This window comes from Camarhynchus parvulus, chromosome 1 (assembly GCF_901933205.1).
Source record: "Camarhynchus parvulus chromosome 1, STF_HiC, whole genome shotgun sequence".
NCBI classification, from domain to species: Eukaryota; Metazoa; Chordata; class Aves; order Passeriformes; family Thraupidae; genus Camarhynchus; species Camarhynchus parvulus.
The window spans coordinates 75,787,778-75,800,032 of record NC_044571.1 but is presented as its reverse complement, the minus strand read 5'-3'; the positions used below and the strand labels follow the sequence as shown (position 1 = coordinate 75,800,032).

General features: G+C 38.0%; 1 protein-coding gene across 9 annotated transcripts in view; it reads left to right on the top strand.

Annotated features, from left to right (window-relative positions):
- The window catches only part of YAP1 (Yes associated protein 1), an 88,287-nt gene extending 77,764 nt beyond the window's left edge, over window positions 1-10,523 (top strand). For 7 of the 9 annotated variants that reach the window (XM_030954857.1, XM_030954867.1, XM_030954847.1 and 4 more), the window contains 3 exons: window positions 920-1,050; window positions 5,000-5,112; window positions 5,723-10,523. In XM_030954857.1, the coding sequence (XP_030810717.1) occupies window positions 920-1,050; window positions 5,000-5,112; window positions 5,723-5,961 (483 nt within the window). In that variant the 3' untranslated portion in view covers window positions 5,962-10,523. The remainder of the gene's footprint in view (window positions 1-919; window positions 1,051-4,999; window positions 5,113-5,722) is intronic. The other 2 variants (XM_030954840.1, XM_030954808.1) reach the window with 1 other exon arrangement.
- Window positions 10,524-12,255: the final 1,732 nt, after the last annotated feature.

Genomic DNA, 12,255 nt, shown 5'->3' with positions numbered 1-12,255 from the left:
TTATCAGTCTCTGCAATAACAAAGCTCAGTCTTGGTGGGACATTGATGATGTTTGAATAGAGTTGCTTGAAGAAAATTACTGTATTTTCACATGTATAACTCATGGATTACTTGTTTAAAAAGGGGAGAGGGGTCACTGGAATTTACATCAAATGTTGCTTATTTCCATCTGCCTTGAATATAATGCATTTTATGTTAACACTTACTTTCATCAATTAGTAACAACAAGCTTAATGAATGGTTTGATTCAAGCTGGTGAACATTCAGATGTGTAAAAAATTATCTGCAATTAGGTTTGTAGCTTCAGAAATGCAGTGTCTTTGCCTTACTAAGAAATTACTCTGAATTTGAAGAGCTTTGAAATTTACATAGGGAACTAATCACTGATTTGATCAGTCAGAAATTTCAAATGCATACCTCAAACAGGAAGAATGAATGGAAACTTCTAGGGAAAGACTTGAAAGTTTGCTGACTGAAGCAAGAAAGGTACAAAGGAAGACAGGAACTAAATCAGAATATAAAAGAAATGGGGATAAAATGCTATTTAGCAGAGCTAAACAGGTTATATTAGGGGTCAGATGGTATTAACAATTCTTGATTTGGTTTAAGTATAGACTTAGCAGAAAGATACTGAAGTGAACTAGAAAATATTTGTGTAAGCATACATCTATTTATATCCATAAATACATTTACAGTAGAGTCTTTGTAATGATGGTCATGGCTGCTGGAACTTGCATTTTCATTGAAGCCAGTACAGATTCTTGCTTTGTCATCAGAAACTTTAGTTTCATTTCATTTAACTCTTGTAACTGGAAGCAGTAAAAGCATCAATTATCTATAATGTCATGTGTTTATGTATCCAGAAAGTATATTCAAATGCCTAACATGATCTCTCTTTCTCCTTCTCCTGCTGTTCTAGGAATTGGCTCTCCGTAGCCAGCTTCCAACAATGGAACAAGACGGTGGATCTCAAAACCCCGTGTCATCTCCTGGAATGTCTCAGGAACTGAGAACAATGACTACAAATAGTTCTGATCCTTTTCTTAACAGGTTTGTAGGAATAGCTACTAGAGGAAAGAAATTTGATTTAAAATTCTGTTTGGTGCATGTAATAGTTTATTTTGAACATCTGTCTGTGCCAAGAGCCACAGCTGTAAATGAATCTTTCCTTAAATGGCAAGTCTAGTAAAAGCTGAAGATTAAAAGCTGTCTCCTGTGGGAGGAAGTAGTCTGTTCAGACTTGTAGGAAGGTTTTTATTCAAAGTTATAACATGTTTGCCTCTGCATGATCTGTTGACTAACAGTCATTTCAAATTACTGACTCAATTTGTGAGTAGCTCACTGTGAGATCAGATGAACTGTGAGGCACATTTAGGATTACAGCTTGAGGTTCATTTTAAGGTTTCTTCATTCACCCCTCCCTTCCACTAGAGGTATTTTTACTCTGCTAATGTTAGGTCTAAATAGGGGCATGTTTCATTTTAAATGCTGTATTATTTTGAAGTGGGTATTTTCATTCAAGATTTAGAATCTTAACAATATAGACTAGTCTTTCATAAAACTTTTTCCTAAATCCCTCTGACATGAAGTGTTTATTTTGTTGGAAATACTGTTCAAATTTCAGCTTGCAAATGCTTCCCACCAAACATTACAACTTCAGAGACACTGCTGCAGCTTGAGATAAGTGATGTCTGTATTTTGGGTAATCCCTTTGGGAAAATTTATCTCCTACACAGACAATTATGATTAGAAAACTTGATGTTTTTTGGAGGGATTATCCTACATGGAATTCATCCTGTAGGGTGTTCTTGAGTGAGCCTCAGCTGGCTTTGTCCTATGAAATAAAAGAGACAAGACAATTTAAACCTGACTTGCTCTTGTATGGGAAGCCTCTGTAGATAGGTGATGGTATCAATGTGGTGTAGTAACATTCTAGCTTGAACTGCTGGAAGGCTGTTGCCCTCATACATCATACAGGTCCTCACATCTTCAAAACCTGTCTTCTGACCTGAAGGAAATGCATCTTTAGGTTTCAAATGGCCACGGCAGTGGACTGGTGCAGTTTATTTGTTGTGAGTCTACGTACATAAAATATAAAGTGATGGAGCTTTGCCATTAACTAGAAACAGAGGAAAAAGCTAGAAAGGGCAAATTTGCATTCTGTAATTTTATGGCAGATTGATATTTACTGCAAAGTGCAAAAAGATACTGCTTGCCTGGTTGCATATATGTTTGGGTTGTTTTGGTTTTTTTTTAATGTAGCCCTTACCCCATACAAAATACTGAAAATCTGTATTTGACTTGAGTTGAGATTATCTTAATTTGTGTTTTGGTCCAAAAATTTGTCTCCTTCTAGGCTGGTGTATGTGTGGCACCGCACTTAATTCTGCCATATGGGTGTGGGAAATGGATTTTTAAGGAAGGACATCTGTGAATATACATTGCTGTCTCAGAAAGCAGTCCAATAGTTTTAGACTATGACCTAAAGGTCTTGTTGATATGCCTTATGTTAAAGTTCAGACTTTAAGAAATGCTCCTTTCTGTCTTTGTAGGGTGTATATAAAGTTCCTGGTGAGACAGTACTAAATTTAGGCCCCAGAGTTATCCATTCAGAGTTTAGGTTATTTGATATTTTCTGCTGCCTATATAATAGAAGCATTAAAAAATCTCAGAGAATCAGTACATTGGAGCAATTTGAGATAATGCTCAGTAGTGGTTTAAAATGCATAATCAAATCTGCCTGCTATCTTCAGTACTTACCATCATTATGGTATATTTGACTTTTTATTTTTTTTAATGGGATATTCATCAGTGCAGACTTCATTAGACTATTTCACCTTTTGATTTGCCACTTGTTTATATATTTTTGTCAGTTAGATTTATACTGGTAGTGATGGTAGTTCCCTGTTCAACTCCTAAATTGGTATTTCTTCCTTTGTATACACATATTTTAACAATGATTATTTGAAGAAGAATCCACTCTATTTTGGGTAATGCTGTTTAGTTGCATGTGGTAATTTTGGGTGGTATGACTACTAAATGAACAAATCCTTGCTGAAGAAAGAGGAAATGTGTATTAAGGAGCGATTTGAAGAGAAGTGCTGGACATTTCAAGAGTGAGACCAACAGCCAAAAAGCCTTCTCCACTGGAGTGATTTAGTTCAGCATAGTCTCAGTTCTGTTTTTAGTATTTTGTCCCATAAAGTAAACCAGCTTTTTGTTCACAGAAGTTCTAAAATATTTAAGTTTAATTACTAGGATTATATCGAATGTGTGGTGATTCTGTTCTTGAATCAGTCTAAAATAGAGAAGTATTTATGATTTATCTGTAAAGTAATGTTAGGTTCCTTTCTTCTGTGGCAAAGGTGTCTTCATGGAATCAAAAATGTATATTTATATACATGGTTAAAGGCATTCTTCTGGCATCTGATGTTGAATAGCTGTTCATAATTTTTTGATTCTTCATACCTGACAAAAAGGTATATACTATATACTTCACAAGTACCTCATGAGGAGGATTAGTATGTCTTCAAATGATAATTTGAACAGTAAATCAAGTTGATGTTCATTGAGGATGACAGATGGAAAATCAGTAAGGATTCTCAGTGAATCTCAGAATACATAACCTGAAGAAATACAGATTTTGAAAATATTTTGTGAAGACTCAATATCAGAGGATGCAGGGGCGAGGGAGGTAATGGTGGCCTTCAACAGCTGCTCCTGCCAGCAAAGCTGCTCCAGCATGGGCTCCTCTCACCATGGGGCCACAGGTGCTGTCAGCCTGCTCCAGCACAGGCTTCCCATGGGGTCACAGCCTCCTTCAGGCATCCCCCTACTCTGGCATGGATCCTCCAGGGGCTGCAGGTGGATTTCTGCTTCCCCTGGCATCTCCACAGGCTGCAGGGACACAGCTGCCTCACCATGGTCTGTGCACCATGAGCTGCAGGGGAATCTCTGCTCTGGTGCCTGGAGCACTTCCTGCACTGAGGGGTCTGCAGGCTGTTCCCCTCACATATTCCTCCTCTCTCCCATCTGCTGTTCAGCATTTTTCTCCTCTTCTTAAATATGTCATGACAAAGGTACCACCATTGTCGCTGGTGGGCTCAGCTTTGGGCAGCTGGACCACTTTGGAGACAGCTGGAAGCAGCTGGCTGACATGGGATCAGCTCCTCCTGCTGTGTCACACAGGGATCCCTGCAGACCCCTGCTACCAAAACCATGCTATATAATCTCAACATAGTGCGTACTTCCCCTCCTCTTCTCACATTTTCCACTGTGGCTCTCTTGGTCTTGCTTGCTGCGCTGGCAGGAGATGGCAGTAAGAAAGTGAAGGCATGTGAGGCCCCATGCCATCAGTTTGGTTAACTGTTCTGTCAGCAAGATCATTCTGAGCAGGGTTTGTTTATAGGATGGCTTCTGTACCAGGGTTTGATTTATATTTGGGTGCTCGCTTGCCTTGACATGTGTGACTGAACAAGCAGTAATGCAGCAGTGGGAAGCAATTGAAGAATTGCTAAAGGAGTTCCAACTATTTATAACAGCAGTGACCTAAAAATACACTTCAGTGGTTGATTAAACATGGGAACATTAGTTAGAAGTATTTTTTTATCCTTATGGAAGCATAAAAGGGTGCACCATAATTACTATTATTTTTATAATCATTATGGATTATCTGATATGCTTCGAAAGGTTTTAGCTGGGTGGGTGTGAAAAGATTAAAATTATGCACAACACAAGTAGGGCATTTCTTAAAGCTGCTTAGATACGTTCTCATCAAGTTTAATTGAATCTAAATAATATGGTTTTAATTGGAAAAGGTCTGCATAAAATAAAACCCAGGTGTCTCATGCAAACAAATGCTTCAGTTTTTTATTAGAATAGGGGATTTCTCATGGTAGCAATGTTTTCAAAGCCAATAAATTAGTTCAAAACAAGCATCTATTTTATTTTTTTTCAGTGCTCTACCCTCATTGTTTTTCCTCCTTATCTTCTGTTACAGTGGAACATATCACTCCAGAGATGAAAGCACAGATAGTGGACTTAGCATGAGCAGTTACAGTGTACCCAGAACCCCAGATGACTTCCTGAACAGTGTTGATGAGATGGATACAGGTCTGGTTTGTGTACATTTTTAATGCATGTTTTCCAAATACACTTGTATCCATTTACAATGAAAACAAGCAGTTCTGAAAACTCTGATACTTTTTGCATTGTTTTCTACCTTTTCCTATTTCCCCTATTTGTCTGCTAGAAACATTAGATTTATGAAAAAATATATTTGTAATCAAGTGTATTGGGAGGATGGAGAAATTCCTCGTAAGTAGTATCACTCCTGTTTTTATAAGGAATTTAAGTGTGTTTGCTTTTTGAAGTAATGCTATTCAGAGCTAAGAATAGTACCTCATCCAGAGTTGTTAATACTACTCCAAAACTATATTTGACTCAGTATTGTCTTTTTTCTTCAAGTGTCAAAATTAAATTGTGCTAAATGCCATCAAAGATCTGTAAGATTTGGGTCAGTAAGTGAAAGTTGGAAACAAAGGCATGTTTTTTGTACATCTGCATGCAGCCATGTTATCTTTGGGGTTTGTGACGGATTTCTATGAGTCACGCTGCTTGTATGATGCAAGAGGTACATGATTAACCTTTAACCAGTTGTCCTGATAAATTGTAGGTTTGGTACTTCCAGTATACTTAATATCCATCTTTGTGTTATAACTAGGTGACAGTATCGGCCAAAGTAACATACCATCCCATCAGAACCGTTTCCCAGACTACCTTGAAGCCATTCCAGGGACAAATGTGGACCTTGGGACACTGGAAGGAGATGGAATGAATATAGAAGGAGAAGAACTGATGCCAAGTCTGCAAGAGGCTTTGAGCTCTGACATCCTTAATGACATGGAATCTGTCTTGGCAGCCACCAAGCTAGATAAAGAGAGTTTTCTTACTTGGTTATAGGGGCCTCAGGGAGACTGAATTCTAAATCTGTGAAGGATCTAAGGAGATTAGGACATCTGTATCTGAAGTTCAGAACAAGCCAGTGTGGTGCACTTTGGCTTGTGTTCAGAAAAAGTAAATGAACAAATACTCAACAAGTTTGTTTGGGTTTGCTCTTCCTTGTCCATCGCTGCTGTTATATATTGCTGACTTTTTTTCACAGTTGACTCTGAAGAACAGACATCTTCTTGATCTTTTTCTATTGCTGTTGCAACTACTGTTGGAGGGGGGTGGGGAGGGATGATGAGCCTATTTTGGATGACGAATGCCATTCCTTTTGTCCTAGTGTGCGCTTGCGTATCATTTTATCTAAGTACTCAGATTTGAGAGTTAATTTCTGCATGTCACTGCTTGTAGTTTGCTCAGCTAGTTGTCTCCTGCTGCCTGTGGCAAGTGGTAAAACATGACATACTGGGGTGACAAGCCAAAAATGATGTATCTGGTCAAAAGAAGTCAATACTGATTTGGAGATAACGACATAAAGGAGGGCTGAAGAGACTGTTTGGCATTAAGTGTTCCTACTAGTAGCTCTTGCATTAGCCACGAAGTGCTCTTGTTTGTATTTTATGTTATAGTAAATCATGAGTCATTTTACATAGAAACATATATGAACTTTGATTGTTGCCACATACTCTAGCCTAACTTCCATTTTTCAAAAATACTTTTTTGTTAGTTGGTTTAACTGTAGCTGTAGGATGGGAAGTAATTATAGGTGTTCTGGGTTTTTTTTTTTAATAGTGAAATCTAAGGGTTTTTTTCTGATTTCACACAGTCTTATTTAAATCTAAATTGTCTGCTTTTTTTTATACTTAAACCATGCCTATTGTAGCCTGATAAGCTAGTGAGTACATAAACCAGTATGTTTTGCCTGTAACTTTTTTATTTTTTAAAGGCTAGCTTTGAATGTAATCATTAGATTTCATGACCAGTGGCTTATTTTTCATGTGTATTTGCAAGACTTTGAATTAGAAACTGATTACAGCAATATAAAAGTTAAGAGTCCTTTGTCATGTGTACAAATTTTAAATGCATCTTAAAGTAGCAGAACCATTTTAAAATTACATCTAATCTCGCTTCTGGTTTTCAGTTTTGATCTCTAAGTGAGTTTTTTTCCCTTAATGGGAAAAAATTATGGAAAAGTTTCTCTTAAGTTAACAGGGACAAAAATTCTGAACTATTAATATCACTGTGTGTTGCAGTGAAAAGGCTAGAACACCAAAAAACTTCTCGATAAAAACTTCTAAGTGTAATAGTTGTCAAGTTCTGTTTGGTGAAAAATAAGCCCTGGACACTATATGTAGAAGAATGTAAAGATATGTGTTAGATGGTGACATGAGCAGGTAATGAAGTGTATATTAGTAGTAGAGCTTAGCATGGGGTAGAGGTGAATATGAATCATTTTTATTTTAACAGGAAAAGATGTATCACTAAGTTGTCTGCAGGAGTTGACACAAGTTTCCAAAGAGTGTTTTAAAATGAACAAAATGAGCGTGAATCAAACTTTCAATATAAGCTATGAATTTTTGTGGGGCTTTTGGGTTTTTTTCTGATGAAAAATAGTGTCACCAGTTAACACCTCCATAATTAAGGGCCTGTCACCATTCTCAACAGTGAGCCTTTATTTTCAAGGGTGTATAACATGACTATAAAGATACTGTAAGTGTGAAACTTAGTTTTGGAAAAAAACTCTCAGTTAGCAGGGACTTCTCCTGAGGAGAGATTTTTTGGGGTTTACTGTTTTGCATTTTTTTTCAAGACACTGATTATTTTTTAAGCTAGGAACAAATCAGCAAAACAAACAAAAAACCCCATGATATTACTATTGCAGTTTGGATTTCTTTTATGCTTCAGAAATAATTCTGGTTTAGGATGATGTAAAGAATGAAAACTCTTAACCAAATCCTATTTTAAAAACTGAAGCAGCAGAGGCAGAGATTTGAAATTTGCCATTAGAAATGTACATTTACTATTTTACATAAATGTATTAGTGTTTGAAAAACACAAAATTTTATGGCTTGTTATGGGATACAGGCAAGTTTTAAAATAATAATTTTAAAAACACATTCACAATGATATGTATTCTGCTACACCAATAATTCAGTGATTGATAGGCCACTCATATCGTGCAATGGCACAGTAGCTCCTAAAGCAGTGTTATTGTGTCCAAGGTAGGGATTTTAGCAGCATTTTTTAAATTTCTTTATGAATTCCTCTCTCTCCCTCCCTTCAGGAAAAGAAAAAGACACTAAGTTTTCCTAACTTGAATGATCTGACATAAAACCACAACAGCAAGGAAATTCAGAGTTGATTTTATTTCAGCTGTCTTCCACAGTTGTATCCAGGTATCATAGCACATAGAGAATCACAGAATAAGCTGAGTTGGAAGGGACCTATCAGGATTATAAAGTCCAACTCCTGCCCCTACACAGGGCACCTCAAGTTTCACACCACCTGCCTGAAAGTGTTGTCCAAATGCTCCTTGAATTCTGCCAGGCTGGTGCTGTGACCACTTCCCTGGGGAGCCTGTTCCAGTACCCAACCATCCTCTGGGTGAAAAACCTTTTCCTGATATCCAGCCTAAACCTCCCCTGACTCAGCTTCAGGCCATTCCCTCAGGTCCTGTCCCTGGTCTTGAGAGTGAAGAGATGTCACCTGTCCCTCCTCTTCCTCTCATGAGGAAGCTGCAGACTGCAACGAGGTCTCGCCTTGTCTCCTCCAGGCTGAACAGGCCGAGTGACCTCAGCCATGAAGAGTGGCTTCCCCTCAAGGCCCTTCACCTTCATTGCCCTCCTTTGGACGCTCTTCAGTAGTTCAATATCCCTCTCATATTGTGGCACCCAGAACTGCCCCCAGCACTGGAGGTGAGGCTGCCCCAGAGCAGAGCAGAGCAGGACAATCCCCTCCCTTGCCCAGCTGGCCATGCTGTGCCTGATGCCCCCAGGACAGGGTTGGCCCTCCTGGCTGCCAGGGCACTGCTGGCTCATGTTCAGATTGCCACAGACCAGGACCCTCAGGTCCCTCTCTGCAGCACTGCTCTACAGCATCTCATTCCCCAGTCAATGCAGAGAACCAGATTTGATGCACTGAGTGCAAACTCCTGACATGCTGTACCTCACTACAACAGAAATGAGTACAGAACAAATTCTCTTTCCTTGCTTTTGTGTGTTTGTTACAGCTTTAATATTTGAATGTTTTATTATCATTGTAGAAACACTAAATGTACTTGGGTACTGTATTTGGGTAGCATGGCTTAGGGTAGATACTGACAAACTGGGAATCCTTGAACAGCTCTAACATTAATTATGTTTTGTGATCCTTATTTTAATTAAGACATTTCCGTTCTCTCACTTATTAGGAAACATACCATAGAGATGCTGTACTGTTGGCAATCAATATTAATTCGGATTTTTTTTTAAATTCTACAAATGCATTGTTTGATGAAGTGGTTTAAATTGTTTGAAATGCAGAAGTGTTTTGGGTAGTATTTTATACTGATGTATATATTGAAACAGAAATCATTGTAATAATTGTAATAACTGTTAGTTTTAAATACACTATATGCAGACAGATGGGGCTGTACAGAGCTGTACTGTTAACAGTAACCCGGCTAGGGCTGCTGCTTGGGAACAGGTTGCAGTGTCAGTGAACCATATGGATCAAATATTGTACCATTCAGTGTTGGCGCTCACCAATGCAAAAGGAGAAGAGACAATTTCAACATGATTAACACTACATGGTAAATTAGTACTACAGTGACCTTTTCACTTACAAGCATGTTTTTTATACAAATTAGCAGGTGTGCTTGTATAAAACAATTTGTGTTCTGTATCATGGAAAAAGTACTCTCCACATTTAGAATCACAGAATCATGTTGTATGTTAGAGAATTATGTCCAAAATTATATATATTACTTAACAATGTTATTTTTAGATATGAGCATGACTGTAAGCTAGGTACTTAAGTACATTCTGTTACATTATTTTTCTTTATGTAATACTTTTTCAGTTGTTTTATTTGGTATAAATATATACTTTGTGCTTAAACATCTTTGTTCGTTTTTAACATTCAATAGTATGTAAAGATATGATTTCCTTCAGTAAGATAGGTGCATTGAATTGTTGGAATGCCTATTGTAGTGCGTCTGTTCTTGTCCCCCTTGTCATTGCTTTTGTAGTTGTAAACTCCAGTTCTGCAAATATGGTCTGCAAGCTCACCTGAGAGACAAATGAGTTCCACTGGCTTCAGTAAAGGCTTAACGTTAAAGTGTACATGTCTGTGTGCTTGCAGGAATGAAGAGACAGTGACTCTGGTGAGCATCATGCAGCTTGTGTAAAACAATACTTTAATTGCAAATGGCACTGTAGTGAGTCCTGGTAACAGAACAACTGGGTATCTACTAGGAGAAAGCATCCACTTTTTGCAGATAATGCTTGCCATGTTCGGATGGCAGATATATTTTTGGCTAACTTTATGCATTAATTTGTGGCAGACTATCAATAAAGACACACTATTTTCATTTCCAAGTTTTGACTTATGAATTGTGAAATATGAAATGACATACCTTGAAAGTGCCTGAAGATTTCAGTTTAAAATATCTTGACAGGTTTCATTAATTTTGTCCTTGTCCTTTGTATAACAGTCTGAAAGATGGGATTTTTTAAAATATAGTGGAATTTGGAAAGGCCAAAGTCGTACGCTGTTTGCATTTTAGCAGTTCCAGAGTTGTTATGGCTCAGCACCAAATGCCCCAACCCTGTGGAATTCAGCAAATTTGTGTGTTTTCTTGGTTAAGGGTACAGCCCTTGATGGATTTATCTGTTTGTCTTGTACTTCTGAGTTCATAGCCAGCTTTAGTCACCCAAATCCTTTAAATTTAAATGTAACATCACACCTTCCACCTGGGAGTAGGCAGCCAGTGCCAGGGAATGATAAGGTACCAATTTTGTTTGCTGTTATCACTCTCATTTATAAGGTGGTGACATATTGCAGTAGTTGAAGTATGAGTGGCCTTCTGAGGCAGCTCTAAATAGACTGTATTACTGCAAAACAGGATATTTGGTCCAGGTATTACAGGCTCACTTTGCAATTCTCTTGGAAATATTTTCAACACTTAGTTAAAAATAAAAAGTATTTGTTTCAGTAAGCCAGAAATAATATGCTTCCAAGGAAGCAAATGCCAGTTATCAGCCAAAGGAAGCATTTTTCATATTGGATCATCAACAGAATAATTATTTGAGATTAGACTATGATCTGTATAGCACCTCCTGTTTTGGAGGTTCATTCAGAGATAAACCAGGGCCACTGATTTTATTTACAGTATCAGCATCCAGAGTTTATATGTTCCTCCTGAAGAGTAAAGATGTGCTTCTTGACCTTTGTTGTCACCACTTCTTAATGCTAACAGGGGTTATATGCACCCTCTAAACTTAGGTGTCATCAAAATAGGAAGATGTCAGTACAGGATGAGAGATCTCCGTTGACATGAAATGGTGAATCCAGCTCTTAACTGAAGAACCAAATTGTCTTTAGAACAGAGGGTAGAGCTTTGTACCAACTACCATATCCACTACTGAATGCCTCTTAAATAAAACAGCCAATGTGTTCTTCTCCAGGCACTGAAGGAGCATGTTGAGTGAGAAACACATAAATACTGACACATCTGACAAAGCTGCCTAATGGATTTTGTGGAAAACTCGTGGTTTTACTTTTCCAGACGTACTCTGTCTTTAATGCAGAGGTTGTAACAGTGAATGCTATAGATCTAGGCTGTCACAGACTGGTTTTATTTTCTTTGTGTGGGAATAGAGTTGGTCACTCTAATGATAGAATTTTCTATATTAAATTGGCTCCACTTAGAATATGAGAGGCAAAGTAGTTTTATGGGATTTTCCTGCCTATTAGCAAGTGTGACTGGGGGGGAGGGGGTTGTTGGGTTTAGGTTTGTCTTTTAAGGGGAGGGGTCAGGAGCGGCCTGAGAGGCTTCTTTTTCACTGTTCTGCAACAACAAACTAGAGCTCCATATAAATGCTGCATTCAATCTCACCTGAAATGCTCTTTCTCCTCCTCTCATATATGTCGATTCTGTGCTGCTCTAGTGTGTTCTAAATTATTTATTGTATTTACCATCTGAGTTTTGCTTTCCTAACACCTATCGACTGGACTGTAATACTAAGTGGAGTTTGTCCCCAGAGGAGAGCAGAGTTCTTCCATTCTGAAATCCAGCTGCCATCGTGTTTGAAGTCTGTAATATAACAC